Raw genomic sequence first — 23,812 nt, 5'->3', positions numbered from 1 at the left:
TGACCTTAGCGGCTCAGAAACTGAGCCCAAGTCTTGTAGAGCTTGCAGCACAGCAAGGATGCCAGGTGTCCAGTTCAAGCAGATAGGTAGGTTTAAAAGGCCGAGCTCCTGGGGACATTTACATTTTGAGGATTTCAGGTGTCCATGTGATGTTTCAAAGGTTTTTGCATATTTTGAATAAACAGTGGTCAGTTCGGGTTATAGCACAATTTTAATTATAAATGAATTAAAGGCATTTTATTTGGTGAGAGATTCTAATGTGGCCCTTGTTCTAAAGCCTTAAGTAGTAGTGTAAAAGACAGAGGTTGGATTTGGTGGGAGTTTTTCAGACCGTGTCATTCATCTTCACATATTGATGCCACACACATCTGTTAACCTCAGAATACCAATTTTCAAAAATCTTTTTTTTTTTTTTTTTTTTTTTTTTTTTTTGGGGGGGGGGTCATAGAAAAATCCAACTTAGAGTTTGTGATATACTATACATACTATACTATACACTGATATGTATATATAATACACTATTTCCAAAACCATTCGCTCGTCTGCCTCCACGCGCATATGAACTTGAGTGACATCTCATTCTGAATCCATAGGGTTTAATATGGTGTCGGCCCACCCTTTGCAGCTATAACAGCTTCAGCTCTTCTGGGAACGCTTTCCACAAGGTTTATGGGGATATTTGACCGTTCTTCCAGGAGCGCTTTTGTGAGGTCAGACACCGAGAAGGCCTGGCTCACGGTCTCTAATTCATCCCAAAGGTGTTCTATGGGGTTGAGGTCAGGACTCTGGGCAGGCCAGTCAAGTTCTTCCACACCAAACTCGCTCATCCACGTCTTTATGGACCTGCTTTGGTCACTCCAGAGAACACGTGCTCTAGAGTCCAGTGGCGGCGCTTTACACCACTGCATTCGACGCTTTGCGTTGCGCTTGGTGATGTAAGCCTTGGATGCAGCTGCTCAGCCTTGATAACCCATTCCATGAAGCTCTCTACGCTGTTCTTGAGCTGATCTGAAGGACACATGAAGCTTGGAGGTCTGTGAGCTCCTGAGAGCGACCCATTTTTTCACTAATGTCTGTAGAAGCAGACTCTAGATTTGTTCTATACACCTGTGACCATGGAAGTGACTGGAACACCTGAATTCAATGGTTTAGTTGAGTGAGTGAATCAGTTTGGAGTGTTGTACTAAATACATATCGTGAAACTGGCTACAGACAACATGACTTCAACACAACTGAATGGCATTAACAAACAATGTATTGTGCAGCCCTACCTGCACAGTGAAAGCACCAAAGTGAAAGAGGCCTCTCTCTCTCTCTCTCTCTCTCTCTCTCTCTCTCTCTCTCTCTCTCTCTCTCTCTCTCTCTCTCTCTCTCTCTCTCTCTCTCTCTCTCTCTCTAGATTACAGTTTGGAAGAGGTACAGTGATTTTAAGAAGCTGCACAAAGATCTCTGGCAGATCCACAGAAACCTCTACAGACAGTCTGAGCTTTTCCCACCATTCGCCAAAGCCAAAGTCTTCGGTAAGCTCTGTGTGTGTGTGTGTGTGTGTGTGTGTGAGAGAGAGAGAGACAATACCTTCATGAGTCATGCCAGTTTGGTGTGTTGGCTGTATTGTCTGACCTTGTCTTGTCTGAAGATCTCAGCACTGATATTCCGGTTGAAATGCCTTCGTGTCTGCAGTTAAATCTTTATTTCCCACCTTTCACTATTTCCTGCTACAAACGACTGGTTGCCTCTGATCCAGGTCCTTTAATATTGATTATTTACTGATACCAAGTCTGATCTGATCAGTGCAAGTGTAATTGTATAATGATACGTTTTAGCCGGGCTGCTATCCCAATTTAGAGTAAAATCACTTTGACACAGTCTGAACTGATGTTTTGTTATTTTTTTACTCCCTCTAAGAAATAACCGTTTTATGAGCTGTATTTCTAATGGTTCTAATGGTTCTAATGTGTGAATCTAATGTGTGTCTTTGCCTTCACAAAAATGGTTTTCGTTTTCACTCCTAACTACAAGCGACTCCATGCAGTTTGGTCCTATTACAGGAAAATCCCTTCGCTGTGTGCAAAAGAAAAGCATATATGAAGTGTGTGTGTGTGTGTGTGTGTGTGTGTGTGTGTGTTTGTTTGTGCTCAGGCCGGTTTGATGAGTCTGTGATTGAGGAGAGGCGACAGTGTTCAGAAGATTTGCTGCAGTTCAGTGCGAACATTCCAGCTCTCTACGGCAGCCAGTACATACAGGACTTCTTTAAGGTACACACACACACACGCACACACACACGCACACACACACGCGCACACACACACAGTTTGAGAGTTGCCGTCAGTCTGATTATGCAAGACTCATTTGTTCCACATACAAAGAGCAGTTCTTTAAGAAACACGCCCTCATGAACACTCAGTCAGCGAGAATCCTCCTCGGTACACACGCATGGTTTCTCTGAGTCTCTCTCACACACACACACACACATACACACACATATACACACACACACACACACACACACACACACATAAGCATGCACACACACTCTGGCTCTCCTTCACTTCCTGCATTCTGGTTTCTGTTGCTATCACTATCTGTCTGTTATGTGTCCTCCCTGTCTTTACTGATCTCTCAGTGGTGCTGGCCAGGACTTTAATGGCTTTGTTTGTTTGTTTGTTTGTTTGTTTGTTTGTTTGTTAGGACGGTGAGGTACAGGACGGTTCTGAGCTCATCGGACCAGCCGAGCCTTTCTCTGACTTCTTGGCCGACAGCTTATCAGACTGCAGCTCTGAAGGTGTGTACATGTGGCTTTAGTGCGCTGCTCTGATGTTTACTCTACTGGCCATTTAGTGCCCATTCTGCTCTGCTTCAAAAGGGAAAATAGCCAGCAGAGGGCAGTCTTACACCAGCGTCCACTCCACTTGCGCCACTGTTGTGACACTGTTGTAGGAGACTTTTGCTTTCAGGTTAGATACGGAGGGTATCAGTTATGCTGTCAGTTTTAGTTTACAGCATTCGTATAATTTGTTTTGTGTTGTGAACGGGGGTATTGGTCAGAAAAAATCTTCTTAATTGGATTTCTGACCTATTAAGCACCGTGATACTTGTAGACATTTTCGCTACACACAATGTATATCACAATATGGATTTCCTTATGTATACGTGCAAAGCAGTAATACCAAAAATCTATGAAAAAACAATAATTTTTTTTTTATTCACTGCTTGGCAAAATAAATTTAAGAAGGAACAAAGGAAAAATCATTTAGTGGAAATAAAATAATAGGTGTAACTGGATGTGCATTTCCTGAAGGAACTGCAAGAGTGCTTGAAAAGAGCTGCAAGTGTGTGTGTTTATGTGTGTTTATGTGTGTAAAGGGGGCAGTCGCGGGCTGGTTAGGGAACTGGCCCTGTGACCGGAAGGTTGCCGGTTCGATCCCCAGTGCTGACAGTCCATGTCTGAGGTGTCCTTGAGTTTCACTTCACGAATTGATTGAATGCGGAGGTGGAATAATTGTGGGATTAAAAAAGTATCACTTATCTTGCTTATCTTTTTGTGTAGGTGAACAACACCACCTTAGGTCTGTGTGTGTGTCTATGTGGTGTCTGTGTGTGTGTGTTTATGAGAGGGAGAGATGTGTGTGTTTGAGGCGGGAGGGGGAGGAGTCATTCAAATGAACTGTCACTCTGTTATTATGCAGCTCTTAGTGGAGAAGCCTTGTTTGAGTCTGAATTGCACCCTCTGAACAAACAGTCATAACTCAGGAAATGTTCACTCTATCGCTTAACCGGATAGATGGTGTGAGATATGACCCCTCGAGGACTATTTTGGTGTACTGTTGTGTGTATTGAGAGGAAAATGTCTGAGTTATGACGAGTTAAACACAGAGAAAATCTTGAAATAAGCAGATTCTGATTTTGAGAAAATTTACATTTACATTACATTTTGCCTAGTGCCAAACAAATGCTCATAACTCTAAAGCTAATTGATAAAATGATGAGATATTTTCAGGTTTCAGAAAGGACGAGTTTCTCTACCATTTAAAACTGAAACGGAGTTTCTAGGCGAAAGTTTAAGGATTTTAAAGCAGATTCCCTGCGTGATCAGCTGTGTCTCTGAGACCGAGTGGCCTGCTGTGTCATCGATGTCAGTTAGAATCTGAAGTTCTGAACATTCCTCCATTCATTCTTATGGGAGGATTTTAATTTTTAAACTTAATTTTATTAAAAACTACCAATCCAATCGACTCCAAACATACAGAGCACAAGTCACAGCGCCGAGACCTTCACTGCAGCAGCACTGCTGTGTCTGATCCACTCATACCAACACAACATACACTAACACACCGCCAGTGTTACTGCAGTGCTGAGAATGACCACCCACCCAAATAATACCTGCTCTGTGAGGGTCCATGGGGGTCCTGACCACTGAAGGACAGGGTAAAAGGGGGCTAACAAAGTATCAGAGAAACAGATGGACTGCAGTCTGTAACTGGAGAACTACAAAGGTAATTATCCTGCCCTTCTTGTATTGAAGTAGGTGTGTTGGAGATATTAGAGGTATGTAAAGTAGGAAAGCACTAAAAGGTGCAGGACAGAGGTTCTCCAGGACCAGGATGCAGAACTGCTGAGTTTGAAGTATTATGTTTCCCCTTTTGAATACCAACGCTGTCTTTTGCTCTCTGCTCATTTTGAACTTCTCTCAAACGTTCTCTTTCACTTTCTCATCTGTGCAGTTCACAAGGACATTGGTGGAGTGGACGATTTGACAGTAGCCAGTCAGTCCGAGTATGGAGGTGAGTGTGGAGCCACGGCAGTGAAGCGGCGTTCACATAATTGCGGAAAATGCGTTCATGCTTTAAAAAGGGCCATAGAAAAAACTGACTTTTCCTTGCTTTATTAAATTAATAGTTTGATGTAGTGCGTTTAAAAACGCACCATTCACTCCCCGTCCATGAAGTCCATATACAGAAACATAAGTTCCTCAAACAGCTGGTTTTGAATTCCTATATTTTTGTGATGTCATGAAAATAAGCTTGTTTGTGTATTTTTTGCCTTTTCGTGCTGCAGCAGTTTAACTCTGAAGTTACAAGACCAGACTGCTTTTTGAATGTGACCCAGGGCAGCCAATCAAAATGGAGCTCATTTACATATCAGTCTTAAAGGGACAGTAACAGAAACGGCATGTTTAATGCTCAGGAGTAAAGAGAGGGTCGAGAAATGGCCCTGTAGAAATGAGTTATGACTGGTTTTGATTCATAAAACACCCCAAACTTTAGAAGTGGACCTCAGAAAGGAACAAAAATGCACTTTAACTAGAATATAGTTTAAAATCATGACGTGAAGAAAGTCATTTTAGGTCAAATGGCCGAATGTAGGCAGAGTTACACATGAAAATATATCGAACAAAAGCATTTCAGTGCTGTTCATCGAAAATGTCGAGTATTCAAATAGCTCAACTAGTTAAAATGCCCACTCTTATGATTTTCCTATCCTAGGCCAGATGGAGGCCTTCTCTGTTTGCTGTGTAAAGCAGTGATGAAGATGTGCTGCAAAAACGCCACTGTAAATGTGCTTATTAGTCACATTGAAGCTGCTCAGGCCTCTTTTGTGGTATATCCGCTGTCTTTTTCAGGGCCGTCCAGTGACAGCGATTTAATTTCTCTGCTGGTTGATGGAGACTCCCTAGCTGAGCTGGATGATGGAATGGCCTCAGGTGGAAGTTCTCCAAACCACGCATCAGGGGGCAGCAGGCGGGACGCGTCCCCCAGCAAGCCAGAGCTAGAGCCCGGCCGGGCCGGCAGGGCAGCGCTCTTCCCCTCCAGCCTCCGCAAGAAGGATTATCTGGAGAAGGCGAGCGAGCAGATCGGATTGGCCGTCCAGAAAGAGGTGGAGCAGGACTTCGCTGCTGCGTTTTCTTACTACCGCAGCGGAGTGGATCTTCTACTGCAGGGAGTCCAAGGTATACACACACATGGGTTTGTTTTTATACCTTTTTGATTATAGCAGTTGATGACTTAGCTATTTCGAAGAACAAAATTTGGATTGTTTCTGGACACCCGCAGCTATCGTATCAATCTGTTAAAGGGCCAATATCATGCAAAACTGATTTTCCTCACTTTTCTATTATAAACGTTTTTTGTTTTAGTATGTAGACATAGCTAAAGTTTTGAAATTTCCCCAGTTCATGCAGTCCTTATGTAGAAATAGCCTGTTTTAATATCATTGTCTCTGTGATGTCACAAAAAACAACATATTTACATAAATCTGCCAGTTCATCCCAAAGCCATTTAGCCCCGCCCACTCACATTGACGTTATAAGGAGTGGGCAGAGGGTGGAGCTAAACTGCTGTTGGCTGAATAGGAGGATATACGTACAACCCCATTTCCAAAAAAGTTGGGACGCTGTGAAAAATGTAAATAAAAACAAAATTCAGTGATGTGCAAATTATTTAAACCTTATGTTTCATTGAAAGTGCTTCAAAGACGACACATCAGATGTTGAAACTGAGAATCTTTATTGGTTATTTTTATTTATTTATTTATTTATTTAAATATTTGCTCATTTTGAATTTGATGATAGCAACACGTTCCAAAAAATGTTTGGAAGGGGGCATCAAAAGGCGGGTAAAGTCATGTAATCTGGAGTCTTTTAGAAGTAAAGATGAGGAGGGGTTCACCACTCTGTGACAGACTGCACTGTCAAATAGTTTCAAGATTTCAAGAATAACGTGTCGCAACATAAAATAGAAGAGAACTTTTGCTTTTCATCATCTACGGTATATAAAAACATTTCTCCAGATTCAGAGTCTTTTAATCTCTGTATGAAAGGGACAAGACAGAAAACCAGTATTTGCTGGCCATGATTTTTGGCCCCTCAGGTGGCACGGCATTAAAAACGGACATGATTTTGGAATGGAGATCAGTGTATGGGCTCAGAAACACTTCTGAAAACCACGGTCTATGAAGACAGATCGGCGCTGCATCCAGAAATACAAGTTAAAACTCTAAAATGCGAAGAAGAAACAGAATATAAACAGGATCCAGAAACGCTGCCACCTTCTCTGGGCCTGATCTCATTTGAAATGGCCTGAGGGGAAGTGGAAAAGTGTTCCGTGGTCCCATAAATCAACATATTTGAAATTCCTTTTGGAAATCATGGACCACTCAGCTTGTTTTCAGTGCACAGTTCAAAAGCCAGTATTCATGATGGTTTAGGGGGGCATTAGTGCACATGGCATGGGTGACGTGCTCATCTGTGAAGGCACCGTTAATGCGGAACGATATATACAGGTTTTGGCAACATATGCTGCCATCCAGACGACGTCTTTGCACATAATTGAATTTTGTTTGTATTTACATTTTGCACAGCGTCCCAACTTTTTTGGAAATGGGGCTGTAAATGTGTTTGTTTATATGACATCACAAATTAATTTAAAACAAGCTAGTTTTACGGTTCAGTTCCCATGTCAGGGCTGTGTGAACTTGGGAGTAAAAGGTACATTTGGAATGTTGCTCACAATGTAGTGTTTACATACTACGTCAGACTTTTTTCCCCCGAAATAAATAAGAAAAACGAGTTTTTCCATGATATGAGCCCTTTAACAAATAGCCATGTATGTGTTTCGGCAGTTGGGGTGGTGCTCTAGCGGGCATTAAACGCTGCCTGATGGCTTCTCTGGCACCGCTCTCGCACCTTATTGTTCTTAAACCAGCGCCGCGCTGTTTACCTGGCGCGAACTGAATGCTTCGGCTGGTTTGTTTGCGCTTGTTTACTCGTTAATGTGTTTGTGTTTGTTTACGGGTGTGCGGCGGCTCCTGGAGAGCGGAGGTGAGCGCGAGTGGAGTTATTACAGATGATAAAACAGCTGAAGGCGGCCGCCGCCGTGCAGCTAAACCCTGCAGGGCTGCTTTTGTGAATGGCTTCGGTTGGAGCTTTTAATACCTGCCAGGCCTCTTTAGCTCTGTGTGTAGCGGAAAGCGAGACAATGGAGGGAGAAAAGGAGGAATACGAGGGCGTTCTGCTGCCGTTCGCTCTCCTTTGTTCTGAATGTACTCTCATTGCTGAAACTGTCGTTAGATTGAGAGACTTTCAAAGTAGGAGTTTGGCAACAAATCAGATTTACAGATTTTTCTCGTCGCCTGTAGAGTAGTCAGTCAGTCAGAGGCCTGTTTGATGTCCGAAAGTTTCCTTTTTTTGGTGGTTATTCCTGAGCCGAGTAGCTCTGTAGAAAGCCCTCGTATTTCTACTTTCCCCCCTCCGTTGTCTCGTTTTCTGCTGCACATGGAGCTAAAGAGGCCTGGCGGGTGTCAGAAGCCATCCGTAATGTTTTAGAAATGAGGTATTGTATCTATTAAAATGTACAGACAGTGTTCAGGATTAAACTAGCTGTGGTTACTGTCTATGAAAGATTTTTTGTAGACAATACTGGGTGATTCAAAAAGATTCATTCGATTTCAAGTGATTCATTTCACTTGTAAATCATCGTCGTAATCAGATCAATGCAGTAGACTGTAAATGGTTTAAATGAGCGTAAAACTTATGTAATTTTACTAGTGCTCAGTATGAACCTCCTCCAGCTGCACGGACAACATCAACACCATAGTCAAGTTCATCCCATGCTGGATTGAGCATGTCGGGTGTCGCTGCACTCACGGTGTGATTTCAGACGTCATCCAGTGTAGATGGGAGTGGCACATAAACAGAATCCTTAATGTACCACTCCAGAAAAGTCACACAGCATGAGATCTGGTGATGCTGGTGACCTTTTTCTTGGACCCGTTGGTATCAACGACGAATGCTCTGAGCTGTTGGAGGTTCACTGCCATACTGACAGTAAGAAACTCTATGACCCCCAGTTCAATCAATGCATACAATTGGAATGTGATTGGTTCCTTGACGCACTTTTGGAAAAACGCAGAGCTTTGAAATCAGATGAATCTTTGATTTTGAGTGTACACAACACTGTTTAGCATCATGCAGACTGCATGCCTAAATCATCACACTCTTAGAGAGAATTCCAACCGTTTTCCCAATTTTCTACATTAAGTTATTATGATAGAAATGATGTCGTTCCGAGTGGCTTGGTGTGAAATCCTCCGTTCTAGAGAAACGTACTGAGTCAGAATTCTTCACATTGGTGGTGATGGGAACCAGACATCTGAAGCATTTAATGGACAGGCTCCCTCACAGAGTTATCGCCTGAGATTTTGGCCTACAGTGTGTTATTATTAAAACACACTCATAGCAGAGAGGTACATGCAGGAGGCAGTGGCACAAAAGAAAACATTTTTAACGATATTTTACCATCATTATTACGGAAGATGTGTGGGTTCGCTGGTCATTTAGGCCGTACTTGGATTCTAGACATCGTAACCTCTGGTTTCATTCACCGCTGCTGCAAAGGAAATCTGTCAGGTAGTTTGTCTGCAGTGTAGGCCTGGGAAATATCGGAAAATAATTAGCCTGATGTTTTCCAGTTATACAATCTTTATCGATTATATGCTATAACAAATACAGTCGTCTGCAGCTTTGCTCACATTGTTTTATTTTTACTACATGCTTTTTTGAACATTTAACAGTTTTAAAAACTTTTATAAATCCACTTGTAAAACCGATACCCCACCATCTTTTCAACTACTTACGTAATAGATGTTACTGCAAACACATGCATTCATGAACAGATTTTGGTGCAGATTTATGGCCATTTGCTTGTTAATAGCGCCCCCTGCTGGAGAAACCTCAGACTGCAAGTGATTTCCAAAGCCGTGCCTGCATAGTTGAGCTCACTAACCACAGGACGCCTAGACTGCACACTAAATACTACCAATTTAAGCAGAGACAGTTGGTAATTTACTGTATTGTAGCTTTTAAAAGTCCCCTCTTTAACCCGGTGTTTTATTAGTAAAAGTGAACGAAACATCCTTATGTAATATTGTTTATTAGCTTATTTCTTACATTAATAATCTGACTAATAGTGCAATCGGAATAGAATATGTCCATGTATACACCTCAGTCGGAATAGTCTAGTCCGATTGAGGCCATTCGGAATACAGTTTCTATCTGATTGAACGAGGTGGGTAAACCTGTAAATAATCAGTTAAATACAATAATATCTGTGTAAATGCCTGAATCTGATTACACTCCCAATCGTAAAGTTTAAGTAGGTTCTTAAGTAGATTTCTAACGTTCAACGCGGCGGAGCAGAAACTGGTCTGCAGAGGAGACGGAGTTTGTACTCCGATCTTTAAAAGACGGCGGCGGGACGGACGTCCAGCTTATGTGTCTCAGAACACGACGTCTTCCTCTCGGCCTTCTTTAATAAGGACGTGTGAAGGATGTTTTCCTGAGTCTGACGTCATTTTAAAGCCATTAAAAACACAAGCACCGCTCACTGCTGCTCATCTCACTCTGACTGGACTCGTTGTCATGGTAACGTCTAAACTAAGTGGTTCTCCACGCATGCGCGTCATTTTAGATCTGATTACTTGTAGTGAGCATGGAAACGGAGATTTTCCTTCAGTCTAAATCTGTAATCTGAATGTATTACAGCCATAGGCTCCTAGCCAATCACTCAGTCAGGAGTGATTGGGCCAAGCAGAAGAACTGCCTATTTATTATTTTTTTTACTGAACTATTACTAATAAATCTTCAGTTGACATGTATTAGAAGCACCGTTACACCTAAACGCTTACTGACTCACTCATTTATGCGCGTGTGTGTGTGTGTGTGTGTCAGGTGAGGTGAGTCCGAGCAGGAGAGAGGCTGTGAAGAAGAAGACAGCCGAGTATCTGATGCGTGCTGAGCTCATCTCCAACGCGCACCTCAAAGACAGCATGGGACAGAGCTCCACTCAGAACCGGGTCAGTCCATCAGAAACGCTCACGTTTACCTCCACAGCTTGTTGTTTATTTCCTTTTTAAAATAATAAATATTATTCAGTTTCGGATTTTGAAAACAAAAAGTAGTTGGTGTCTTGTGAGTTAGTTTAGAGAACAAAGTTTGGTGCCAGATTTCTCCTGGATGCCCTGAGCCGTCACTTAGATATGTTAAATTCCATCACAAGCTCACAGCACGCATGCATCCATCAGCCATAACATTAAAACCTCCTTCTTTCTGCGCTCACTGTCCAGTTTATCAGCTCCACTTACTGTATAGCTGCACTCTGTAGTTCTACAGTTACAGACTGTAGTCCATCTGTTTCTCTGATACTCTGTTAGCCCATTTTACCCTGTTCTTCAGTGGGTAGGACCCCCATGGACCCTCACACAGCAGGTACTGTTTGGGTGGTGGATCATTCTCAGACACAGCAGTGCTACTGGAGTTTTTTAACATTGTGTCCACTCACTGTCCACTCTATTAGACACTCCTACTATACTCCAGCTCCAGCTATACAGTAAGTGGAGCTGATAAAACTGTAAAAGTGTATTCATTGAATTGGCTGGTTGGTGTGTGTGTGTGTGTGTGTGTGTGTGTTTTCTTATTGTAGCCCAGTATTAACTGTATTTACAGTCAAATGCATGTTTTTAAATGTATGTATTTAACTGTTGCTTTGTCTCCCTCTGTAGGCACTGGCTGCTCAGTGTTGTAAGGGGTCGTGGGGTCAGCAGAGTCAGTCTGATGAACTTCACAACTACAGAGTGCTAGGGGTCATCGACAAGGTGAGTTCAAACACTCCTGAGGTACTTCTGTCCTTTAATTATGTGCTGAAAGTGTGTGTGAGAGAGAGGGAGAGAGAGGGAGAGAGAGGGAGAGAGAGGGAGAGGGAGAGGGAGAGGGAGAGGGAGAGGGAGAGGGAGAGGGAGAGAGAGAGAGAGAGAGGGAGAGAGAGAGAGAGAGAGAGAGAGAGAGAGAGAGAGAGAGAGAGAGAGAGAGAGAGAGAGAGAGAGAGAGAGAGAGAGAGAGAGGGAGAGGGAGAGGGAGAGAGAGAGAGAGAGAGAGAGAGAGAGAGAGAGAGAGAGAGAGAGAACTCGTACTCTATTCATGTTCATTTAGGCAGCACCTGTTCAGCTTTCTCAAGGGGCTTTTACACACACACACACACACACACACACACACACACACACACACACACACACACACACACACACACACACAGCAATCAAGACATCTTAGAGTGCAGACGTGTCGTTAGTAGCTGAGAAGGACTGTATTTCTATTCTGTAAACATTTTCTCTTTTATAGACATTCAGGTTTGGGTTTATGTTTTTATTGTCTTTTACATTCCACCATTAATCTGTACAGCTTTCGTTACGTTTTGTTGACAGTGGGATTTTGTTAAATTATAACTTCCTCTCTTAAATGCACCTAAATAACTCACACAGTAGTGGAATACAGACAATCATATCGATACACTGGGGCTTATTTTCATGCTAAAAATAAAACTAACCCAGATGGGGTTTTTGCAAATATTCGACAAAATTCTTTATTGATCGTAATTCATGCTGATGTTTGAATGTAGTTGTTCAGCTTCAGATGTTTTTTTTTTTTTTTCTTTTTTTCTTTTTCTTTCACGTTTACACCCCTAACGTTCTGTCATATGCAAACGTGTGAACACCTCTAGTCAAATCACGTGATGTGTTGCTTTTCTAAATTAAAAATGTAAAATATAAAACGGGGAACAAACTCAAATGTGGGGTTTCGCTGAAATTTTGGTGCACGTTGTCTGTTTACTTGTTTAACATATTGGAAAAAAATGTAAAAAGATACAAATCTGTTACAGCTGGAGAGGATTTGTTGATTTTCTTTTCATGTAGAAAAGCTATACATTTATTTATTTAATTAAATATAATTTTAAATGAAATATTATTTATTTGTTGGTTGTATTTGTTTATTGCAGGTGCTGCTGGTGATGGATAAGAGGACGCAGGAGATGTTTGCTCTGAAGGTGAGGGTGAACGTGTGGCTGTAGGTTCGGCTCCTTTCCGCTCCGTGCAGCTTCGTCTGTTAGACAGGCGCTGAGATTAGCCTTTGCGCTAAAAGCCTACCTGCATCTCCAAAACGAGCGGTTTTGTGGTAGTGACTCGGTGCCATGGACATCGCTGCGTTTTGGCTGAAGCTGAAGAGACAGTTCTCTGCTGCAGTGGCATCTCAGCGAGAGCGTGAGAGAGAGAGCGCGAGAGAGAGAGCGAGAGAGAGAGCGAGAGAGAGAGCGAGAGAGAGAGCGAGAGAGAGAGAGAGCGAGAGAGAGAGAGAGCGAGAGAGAGTGAGAGCGAGAGAGAGTGAGAGCGAGAGAGAGTGAGAGCGAGCGAGAGAGCAAGAGCGACACTTCTGTATTCAGTCTAATGTGTGTGTGATGCCATTATTTGTGGTCTCTTTGCTTGGACAGGCTCCAGATGTCTGCTGTTGGCATGGACACAGATGATGCCAATGTCACCACACACCCCTCCTCATCTATCTGACTGATCACAGCCAGAGCTGTGTGTGTGTGTGTGTGTGTGTGTGTGTGTGTGTGTGTGTGTGTGTGTGTGCACCCATGCCAACAGCTAAGACAAATACGGGTGTTGATATGTGTAATGAGAGATCATTTGTTTATGAAGTATCAGTAGGAGAAAAACAATTAGCTCAGTTCATGATATAAAACCAGTTTTGTAGCAGATGCAGTCACATCGCTGCTGTCGGAAGAAAACCTTGTATCTCCAATACGGTAAATTTACAGGAGGCGAAAAACCAACTTTACGTTTAATGCAAGTCAATGGAACCAGATGTTTTTTGTCAATTTGAGCCGTTTCCCAACGTAACAAGTAATTACAGCATATCGTTCATACTTTCCTCAGTAAATATTAAACAATGAGTGAAACATCTTTTGTTTTATTCTACTTTATTCTACATCATAGTAATAATAATATTAGTAATAGTGAGAAGAATGAATACAGTATCTAAAAAAAATCTAGTAGTAAGTTGACCTAAGGGCTTGTGTATGTGTCAGAGCAGGTGTTTGTGTAGATACCCAGTCAAGTCAGGGTTTATTTATATAGGCCTTTTAACAACAGACGTTGTCGCAAAGCAGCTTTACCGAAAAATCTGCGCCCGAGCCCTCATGAGCGTCGCCGGTGGTGACGGTGGCAAGGATATAATCCCGAAGAGCAAGACAAAAAAACCGAGACTCAAGAGAGGAGCCCATCCTCCTCTGGTCGACACCGGAAAGCAAACAATAACAGCAGAGAAGGAGCTTTGGCCTTTAGTATGACGCATGGAAAAAGGGGAAAAGCAGGAGAGGCTATGATGATGATTAAAAACGCAGTGGTATCACCAGGAGGGTCAGTGGTGTCCAGGTGAGGCTTGTACACCATTGCTCAGCAGAAAGCTCCATGAGGGTCAGACTGGGCCAGGCATGCTTTTATCAGGTGCTGATAGAGGACAGGACAGGCCCTTAACTCTTTTTGCATCTGTGTTTTTCAGGGGCTGAGGAAGAGTAGCGAGTGTGGACGTGTGAAGAAGACGGTCATCCCCCGGACCGTGCCCAACATGGTACGACTCAGGAAGTTCATCGTCTCCGAGGACTCCGTCTTCCTGTTACTGCAGTACGCTGAGGGTACGTCCCGCAAACACCCTTAACCCTTTGGCTGCCTTCCATTGTCATTGATTGAAGATTCGTCTGTGCGACAGTCGTTTTTTTATTTACTTACTTGTTTATTTATGAAACCCTAGAAGCCGTGCCACCACTGTACTTCCCATAGGGCATTGCAGTCTTTCTCCTGCATCACATGAACAATTTACGTGTCGCCGCTGTACAAAGGAAAACGGGTATCTCCAAAATAGGAGCTTCACGGGAGAGGGCAGAAACCGTGTTTACTTTCAATGTAAGGTAATGGAAAGAGACTTTATTCTAAGTAATTGTGGAGCATTTCTGTTGGTCCAGTCGTCATGAAATGTTCACACAGTGTAAAGGACACCTGCTGAGCTCAAACGATGCAGTAAAAATCGAAAAAAACGGAGATGCGTATTTTTCATTGGACAGCAACGATACATATTTATTATAGAGGTGGGTTAATGAGGCGTCAGAGGGCTTTTATTGGTGTAGCGTGGCCTGAGCAGGGACTTGAACCCCAGTCTGTTGCACGGGGTGCGGCGCTGTTAGTCTGCGTCGATGTTTGTTTGTTTTTTATTCATTGATTTTTCTGTCTTCATACCCTGTGCTGTAGTTCAGTCATTCTGGATGAAGTAGCTTCTTCACTTTTTTCGAAAGGAGAAGCTGTAGAAGGCCAGGAACTGTAGTAAGAACAGTTCTACGGCTTCTACACCTGACTAACCCCTTGCTACACATTCGCCATATTGAAGATATTTAGGTGTTTAGTATTGAATATTCATTTAAATATTCAGGTTACTAAATGCTTGCTCCTAGCTGAGGCTTTGTTGTTAAGGGCTGTCGGCAGGGATTTAATTTAATTAATAACTTTTTAAGGTTTAATAGTACCATCGGTTCATCCTTTGTTTTTTAAGTCTTAATAATTAGCATTATATACAGGGTATAAAATAATATACGTTTTAAGGTGAAAATTTTGCCCTCATTGACTGGAATTCAGGCACATTTTTACACAAATGGGTACTAAATCAATGTTGTTACTGTTGGTTGCTTTTAGTGGTTTATATTGAACTAAAGGATGCAATGATGAGGGAGGGCAATATGGCAAACACAATTAATTAATTAAATACATTTAAAGAAGTACATTACAGCTATAAAAACAGTGATTTTTTTTAAATTTTATTATTCATTGTTTCACATACTTTACCAAAATAACTACCAGGCCTAATTAAGCTTGTGATGTAACACTATATTACACTGCTCATCCCTACAACCTGACAAAAAGAAATCATCAACTAGTCATTGTAGCCCTCTCTCTCTGTTTCTTTCTCTCTCCCTCTCTCTCTCTCTCTCGCTCTCTCTCTCTCTGTCTCTCTCTCTCTCACTCTCGCGCTCTCTCTCTCTCACTCTCGCGCTCGCTCTTGCTCTCACTCTCGCGCTCTCTCTCTCTCTCTCGCGCTCTCTCTCTCTCTCTCGCGCTCTCTCTCTCTCTCGCGCTCTCTCGCGCTCTCTCTCTCGCTCTCTCGCTCTCTCTCTCGCTCTCGCTCTCGCTCTCTCTCTCGCTCTGTCTCTCTCTCACTCTCGCGCTCTCTCTCTCTCTCACTCTTGCGCTCTCTCTCACTCTTGCGCTCTCTCTCTCTCTCTCACTCTCGCGCTCGCTCTCTCGCGCTCTCTCGCGCTCTCTCTCGCTCTCTCTCGCTCTCGCGCTCTCTCTCTCTCTCTCTCTCTCTCTCTCTCTCTCTCTCTCTCTCTCTCTCTCTCTCTCTCTCTCTCTCTCAGCTTTAATAGCTTTAGAGAGAGACTTACAGTTTGGTCATTTTACACAGGTAGGTAAATGTAGTGTTAGGAGTCTTGCCCAAGGACTCTTATTGGTATAGTGTAGGGTGCTTACCCAGGCTGGGGTTTGAACCCCAGTCTACAGTGTAGAGGTATTACCCACTACACCATGCCAACCTGGGCAAACCAAAATCAAGGACCTGACCCTGACAACATTTTGTCCAAACTCGGCCTCACACGATCCAAGTTTTTACTCAAAGTGCTGAAAAAAAATCTTTAAAAGCTTCAAGTTTAAATACAATATTATACATGAATGATATAATGAAACTATTCCGTTTGAATTCCGATTGAATAAATGGATTTGTCAAGCAATGCTTTTGATCAACATATTTTGTATACTACACTGTTCTCACACTGCTTAATGGGATGTTAGCCTCCACCAGTTTAATGGTACAATTTTGTTTTTGCACAGAGAACGTTATATGTTACAAAAAACTGTATTTTTGGTCAAGTAAATTTAAATATAAGCGTCCTTTTGGCTGCACTACACTCTGCTCTCCTGAATAGAATTGCTGTTTTGTTTATCTCTCATCCGTTTTCTCACAAATATGGAAAATTCTGTCCACGAGAAGAGTGGGTGACTTCAGAGTAAAAATATCTCAAAGGTAATGGAAGTAGAGAGGAAGATACTGTATAAAGTAAGGAGTAAAACTATTGCGGGGGGTTCTTCAAAGCAAGAGGAGCTGAAGCTTGAAATTTGTACCCGACAGATATTATGAACCCAACCAAACCTTACGTGAGCCTCATTTCAGAGTCTAGTCCCTCGCCCTCTTTCCTTCTCACTCCAGTTTCTGCTCCCTCTTTAGCTCTCGGCTCAGTGTTCGCTCCCTCACGCTCCTCTTTTTCACCTCTCAGCTCCCTCAGCATCTCCAGCCTTTTTCAGCCAGTTGCCCTTCTGGCTCTCACAATTGAGACCCCACAACCCCCCTCCCCCCATGCCACTTTCCTTGGCTCGTCATGATGAGTCCTTTCCCTTTCTTCCTGACACACACTCCCTCCCTCCCTCCCTCCCTCCCTCGCTCGTCTCTCTCTGTCCTTGTTAAGCTCGTGTCACAGGTCATTATCTATGGTAGCAGGTGCTGCTCTGGATCATTAACTAAGCTAACACCTGCGTCTCCTTATTCTCCGCTCTGCTGTGTGTGTGTGTGTGTGTGTGCGCGCGCGCACCGACACATCTGTGTTTAGGGGTGTGTTTATATTGGAATGAATAAACCACTTAATCTCAGAGTCATTTGTGCAACATCATGTGCCCGTGTTAATAAGTTGCCTGAAACCTCTCAAGTAGCCTAAAGCGGCTGTGTCGAGTGTTTGTTCTTCGTCTCCATTTTTCCGCCGCTTTGCATGCGCTGAAATAACGCAAGGAATAGTGAGTCTTAATTTACGATTTGATTAGATTAAGTGACCCTTTTTAGTCCCACGACGGGGACGTTTTCACCTCCGCGTTTACTGAAACACACACTAGGAGGCAGTGAGCTCACTTGCCTGGAGCGGTGGGCAGCCCTATCCACAGCACCCAGGGAGCAGTTGGGGGTTAGGCGTCTTGCTCAAGCACACCTCATTTATGTGCTGTGGGCTCTGGGGATCGAACCGGCAACCTTCCGGTCACAAGGCTGGTTTCCTAACCTCCAGCCCACGACTGCCCCTTAAAAAGACAGATGTCCTATATAGAAGTACCACTTAATAGCAGTAACAATATTAAAATAACAGCAACATTGACTTGCAAGTTTTAAGGGCATGAATTTAACTTAACAATAAATTGCATCCTAATAATCAGCCTATCTAAGTTTTGTAGACAAATTTTATATATATATATATATATATATATATATATATATATATATATATATATATACATACATATATATATCCTCTTCTCCTGAATCGATTTGCTGTTTTGTTTACCTCGAGTTTTTAAACACTGTGTCCACTCACTGCTCACTCTATTAGGCACTCCTACCCTGTCAGTCCACCAGAGACGACAGCTCATCTGCTGCTGCACAGTTTGTGTTGGTCATCCTCTAGTCCTTCATCAGTGGTCACAGGATGCTGTTGGCTGGATATTTTTGGTTGGTGGACTATTCTCAGTCCAGCAGCGACACTGAGGTGTTTAAAAACTCCAGCAGCACTGCTGTGTCTGATCCACTCAGACCAGCACAACGCACACTAACACACCACCACCACGTCAGTGTTACTGCAGTGCTGAGAATGATCCACCACCCAAACATTACCTGCTCTGTGAGGGTCCATGTGGGTCCTGACCACTGAAGAACAGGGTAACAGAGTATCAGAGAAACAGATGGACTACAGTCTGTAACTGTAGAACTACAGAGTGCAGCTCTACAGTAAGTGGAGCTGATTAAATATACGTTTATGTCAGCATTATGTGACGGGCACTTCAGTTCCAAACATGTTGGTGTTGACATGTAGATCATTTGTTTTCTTGGTGAGACCTAAGTTTTGCTCTAATAAAACAACGATTAAATGTCTAAACCACATAAAATGAATCCGATGGTTTTCTTTTGGAGGAGTAATTTGGAGGAGTAACATTGAAACGTATTGAAATATGGTATATTAATCACTTGGCATATCAAGATCTTAAATATGGCTGCGGAATCACACTGGGGCTCGCGTGACGTCGTGCGTTAGATTACTGAATGACCTTGTTTGAGCCGAACTTGCGATGATCTGTGCAGTTTTCTTGACGCTAATTGGTGTACATGAACTTCCGTTACTTGTTAGCTACTGAGAAACGAAAGAAGCAGACTTGATTTGGTGAAAGGGGGAGGGGTGTAGGTTGGATTTTTCTCAGGACTGTTTATTTCAAGCGCACAACCTAATTGTCAAATAACCTTCTGCATGGAAATGTTGTCTGGTACCTCACTCAGTAAATTTAGTGCTGATACAGGAATGTTGGGATCAAGACCAACGAAAATAATCCCTAACAAACACGGATATCGGACAGAGTTTGGGCTGCTGACCCGTGTGACATTCGCTGAGCCCGATTGGCTTTTTTTTTTTTTTTTTTTGGGTTTTTTTTTTGTGTTTTGTTTGTTTGCTTTGCTCGTAGACTGGAATAATTTGGACTGCAGCGGTGTCATTATCTTAGCAGTGAAGAGCCAATTCATTCTGTTAACACAGCAGATGTTACCCTCCAATCACTCACAACACAGCTGTGTGTGTGTGTGTGTGTGTGTGTGTGTGTGTGTGTGTGTGTGTGCGTTTAGGCTTGCAATCTGTTAGAAATGAGATGGTATCGTTTAAAACCCTGGCTCTTTACATTGTAGTGACCTTTTAGTTCTGCTAATGCGCTTTAATGTTTTGTCTGATCCAGCGTTCTCCTCTATTGATATCAACTGTCTGGTATCGTACAACTGTTTCTTATATCTTGTGCTTTAAAGTGATTGTTTATAAGCATCAGATTTACCCAGTTTTCTCCCTTTCTACAAATGTAGTCACTAAGACAAGAGGTTGACCGATATGTTTTCCTCTGGACTGATGCTGATTATTAATAAGCATGGAAGCTGATATGGGAGGCTGATGTTCATTTGCCATAAATTTAGTTTATAATGTGCGAATTCATAGAAACACATGTCACCACACTTATTGTATTCAGGCTTTGTCTAAAAGTGGGCGGGGCTTTGGGGTTTCTTCAGTTGGGGTTGCGTTCCGCACAAGAAGGCCTTTTTTATCGACAAGGAAGTTAAAATGCTGATACCATTTATGGGGGAAAATTGGCGAAAATCCGCTCTGATTATCAGCCTTGTTGTCAGTCTAGGTCGACATAAATCCGAGACGTGTTCACTTCTGTCGTGTTTCATTAGAGCTGCAGAACTGATGTAGCAAACAAGTGATGGTAGGTTGTGTCTAATATTACTTAGCTTAATAGCATGTGGTTTCTAAAGCTGTTTGAGTTACTTTTAAGCCCTATTGGAGCTGGATTAGTTTTACCAGAGGAGGTCTGGTAATGTAATTTTGTGTGGTTGATTTGACTGGTTGATTCATATGGGATAAATGCTTTGTCTAATTTCCCCAAATTACCCCAACTTACACTGCTTGAAACATCATCGCATGAATGTTTGTCAGCATTATGTGACATGCACTTCACTTCCAAACAACATGTTAGTGTTGACATCTAGATCATTTGTATTCTTGGTGAGACCTAAATTTTTGTCAGTAAAGTGATTGGGAAAAGTGAGGGAGTGTAGTGGATAACACTCTCCCTGCATGAGGAATTAACTCTTTTTTGGGCCCAGTTTTCTTCCCAATTTAAGTCATGGCAACGTTCATCATCCCAACGCCCAAAGATCAAGATGTAACATTGTGTTAATCTATAAGCACATGGGAATACATGATGGAATTGCATGCCTTTTGTGTTAATTTTGTGCTATTTTTCAGGACTATATAATGACAAATTGCCATAGCTTGCATCTGCTTTTTAAAATAAATGAAGCACTCAACAAACAGCTTTTTTTATTCATCTGTCAATGCTGATGAAAGCTTTTTAGCCAAGCCAACTTCAGCTGTTTAAAGTTAAAAAAAGAAAAAAAAATATTTTTACATTTTTATTTCAGATTGTTCCTTTAAGTTGCCAGTCATATCCACCAAGGGCCGGTGTGGCTGCAGATTTTTATTCCAGTGGAGCAGAAACACTCCTGATTTCATTTTTCAGTCTTCAAACAGTTGATTAGTTATATCAAATCTGCTTCCGGTTTGTCGGAATGAAAAGACTGGAGACTTTTGCATGTGTATCAAAATAAGTAAAAGTCTAACAGCTAAACCTCTTTGCATTTCCAAAAGTGTCAGAAATTGCACCACTTGTTTTATAGCATAACTTTTATAGCATATTACACAAAGGTCAAGGTCAGTGTCTCTGTCAATCATCGTCTCCATTTTTTTTTGGTGACTTCTTGTCTTCTATCTGTGGAAAATGAAACTGATGTATGTGCTGAAAGTGCTTGGACCCCTGTATTGCCACTTTTGTATTTTGCCTTTTTTTTGTATTTGCCATTTTTCAACGATATGACAAAAAATTAAGCCCTTTAACTGCATTCAGCAAGGCACCTGCTTGCTTCAAGGTCCGGGGCTGTAATGAAATCTCTTGGTCCCTCTCTTTCTCTCTAGGAGGTAAACTGTGGTCTCACATCACCAAGTATCTGCATCAGGGTAGCCCAGACGAGAGCTTCGACATCCCCTTCATCCAGAAGTCGCACACGGCGGTAGTGCGCTCTGCTGAGCATCTGGACCCAGCTTTGGCCAGCTCGGACAGCGCCGGCTCTCAGCCCAGCCTGGAACTCCAGGATGAGGAGGAGGATGAGGGTGCCACTCCGCCGGGCCTTCCGCAGCTAAGCACCCTGAGCTTTGGAGAGAGTGACCTGCAGGGCCCCCCACCTGACTCTGGAGACACCTCGGAAGAAGAGTGCACCAACAGCTACCTGACGCTAATCAACGAATACGAGCAGGTAGGGGATGTGAAATCACATTGATCAGAAGCAGATGAATCACCTGCCTCGATTTTAGAAGTCTAGAATGACGCATAGTGTTTCTAATATTAATAATAAGCACAACAAACAGTTCTTATGCTGCATGAACTGGATGTTCCTGTTCCATGAGGCACTGTACTGCAGAAGGCAGTGGAACACTCCATCAAGCGTGTAGACGAAGTCCAGGTTACTAGTTATTACTGTGCAATTTGATCTTTCAGTTATTCTCCAACATACTCGAAGAATCGAATCGAATTGTGGTGTTAGAATTGCTTGATGCATCTGTTGCAAACATTTGCTTAAGCACTGTAATCACATCAATTCACTGTAAATTGTTTGCTAAAGAATTGTTGAATCAATTTCTAACAAGTCATAGTTGAATCAGCTCATTGGAAGCTCATAGCTGAAGTCCATTAGGATGTGTTCAGACCACTTTTAGGATACAATAGTGGCTAACAATCATCCTGCACATGGGCTAGAATGCAAGCTATTGCAGTAATATAAACATCATGGCAATCTTGTCGACCGTGTACTGATGCAATTTACATCCCAGTGCCAATATGTAAACGCAAAGTTACATCAAGTGCCGTTTTGATTGGTTACTGTAGTTGCCAAGCAACATCATGAAATTTGAGATTGCATAAAGAACTGTTTCATTAAAATCACGAAAAAGAATTGTTGAATCATTTTCCAGTGAATCCTAATTGAATCAATTCTTCGTGAACTGTGAGCAGGAGAAAGTGGAGCCTGAGGCTCTGGGCGAGGAAGAGGAGGAAGGCGCCGAAGAAGCTGAGGAAGACTCCTGCATCCTCGGAGGCGAAGGTTCCGACGTCGCCACGGGGATGTCCCGGTCGTCCCGCACTCGGTCCTTGATAAGCGGTGACAGCTTGTGCTCTCCAATCACAGCACAGGAGCTGCGATTCTTCACGGAGGAGGAGGAGCTTAGTGACCCGCCCACTCTGGACTCTCTGGACCAGTCAAAACGCTCCCCCATGGAACTCTTCCGCATCGACAGCAAAGACAGCGGAGACATCTCCAGAGCCCTGTTCTCCACCTCTGACTTGGGCTCGGAGGTCACAGAGGTCACAGAGGACCCCCTGGAGGTGGGCGAGGTTGTGGAGGTCAAAGATCACGTGACGGACCTCTGGCGCTTCGACAACGATCAAGGATCAAACGAGTCGGTGCCTGTGATCTCTTTCAAAGAGGCCATGGCGGAGGACGAGGGACGGCCTCCTGATCTTTTGGTCAACCTCCCCGGGGTCAGAGGGGTCACGGGGGTCACCGTGGACGACTTGGAGGAGGAGCTTGTAGCGGCGGGCGTGGCTTTCGCCGTAGAAGCCAAGCCATCGCCTAAATTTGGTAAACCCGACGTGCTGCAGCTGGGAGAGGAGGCGGGAGTTGACATGACGGTCAGGGCAGATGACGATGGAGGTGGTCCGACTTTCTCTAATTTGCATAAAGAATTGAATGCGGATGTGCTTGAACATGAAGGCCACGCCCCTTCCATTCACAGTAATGCAGAATCTCAGGCACTTTCTAGCTCTCGGTCTCCCTCCAATCCACTCGCTCCGTCACCACAGTTCTCTGATTTGCTGCACTCCACTGACCCAAGGACTGAGTCCAGCTCAACTCAGCCACAACTGCCCTTGAGATCAGGGTCTGAGGTCACAGAAGGGTCCCGGGTTGAGAGGGAGGGGAGGAGTGTGTCGGAGCTGTTCCGCGAGCTGGACGAGTTGGCTGAGGTGGCGCTGCACACGCACATCCCGGAGACGCTGGTCAGGAGCTGGGCCGTGGACATGCTGCTGGCCCTCGATGCTCTTCATCAAGAGGGCATCATCTGCAGAGACCTCAACCCTAACAATATACTGCTAAATCACAGAGGTACACACACAACCTACTCTCACAATGTTCTCCCCATCCAGGGGCCAGCAATCCAAATATTAAGAAGAGACATTTTGTCTTTTCCACAAAAATTAAACCACCTTA

At 43.2% G+C, this 23,812-nt stretch overlaps 1 protein-coding gene across 2 annotated transcripts in view; it reads left to right on the top strand.

Moving 5' to 3' along the window:
• Positions 1-23,812, top strand: part of rps6kc1 (ribosomal protein S6 kinase polypeptide 1) — a 52,500-nt gene that overhangs the window by 10,077 nt on the left and 18,611 nt on the right. For both annotated transcript variants that reach the window (XM_037537397.1, XM_037537398.1), the window contains exons 3-13: positions 1,400-1,520; positions 2,140-2,255; positions 2,689-2,782; positions 4,722-4,781; positions 5,621-5,947; positions 10,724-10,848; positions 11,554-11,646; positions 12,825-12,872; positions 14,387-14,519; positions 21,468-21,805; positions 22,561-23,707. In XM_037537397.1, the coding sequence (XP_037393294.1) occupies positions 1,400-1,520; positions 2,140-2,255; positions 2,689-2,782; positions 4,722-4,781; positions 5,621-5,947; positions 10,724-10,848; positions 11,554-11,646; positions 12,825-12,872; positions 14,387-14,519; positions 21,468-21,805; positions 22,561-23,707 (2,602 nt within the window). The remainder of the gene's footprint in view (positions 1-1,399; positions 1,521-2,139; positions 2,256-2,688; positions 2,783-4,721; positions 4,782-5,620; positions 5,948-10,723; positions 10,849-11,553; positions 11,647-12,824; positions 12,873-14,386; positions 14,520-21,467; positions 21,806-22,560; positions 23,708-23,812) is intronic.

Source organism: Pygocentrus nattereri, chromosome 4 (genome assembly GCF_015220715.1).
Source record: "Pygocentrus nattereri isolate fPygNat1 chromosome 4, fPygNat1.pri, whole genome shotgun sequence".
NCBI lineage: Eukaryota > Metazoa > Chordata > Actinopteri > Characiformes > Serrasalmidae > Pygocentrus > Pygocentrus nattereri.
This window is presented reverse-complemented; position numbering and strand designations above follow the sequence as displayed.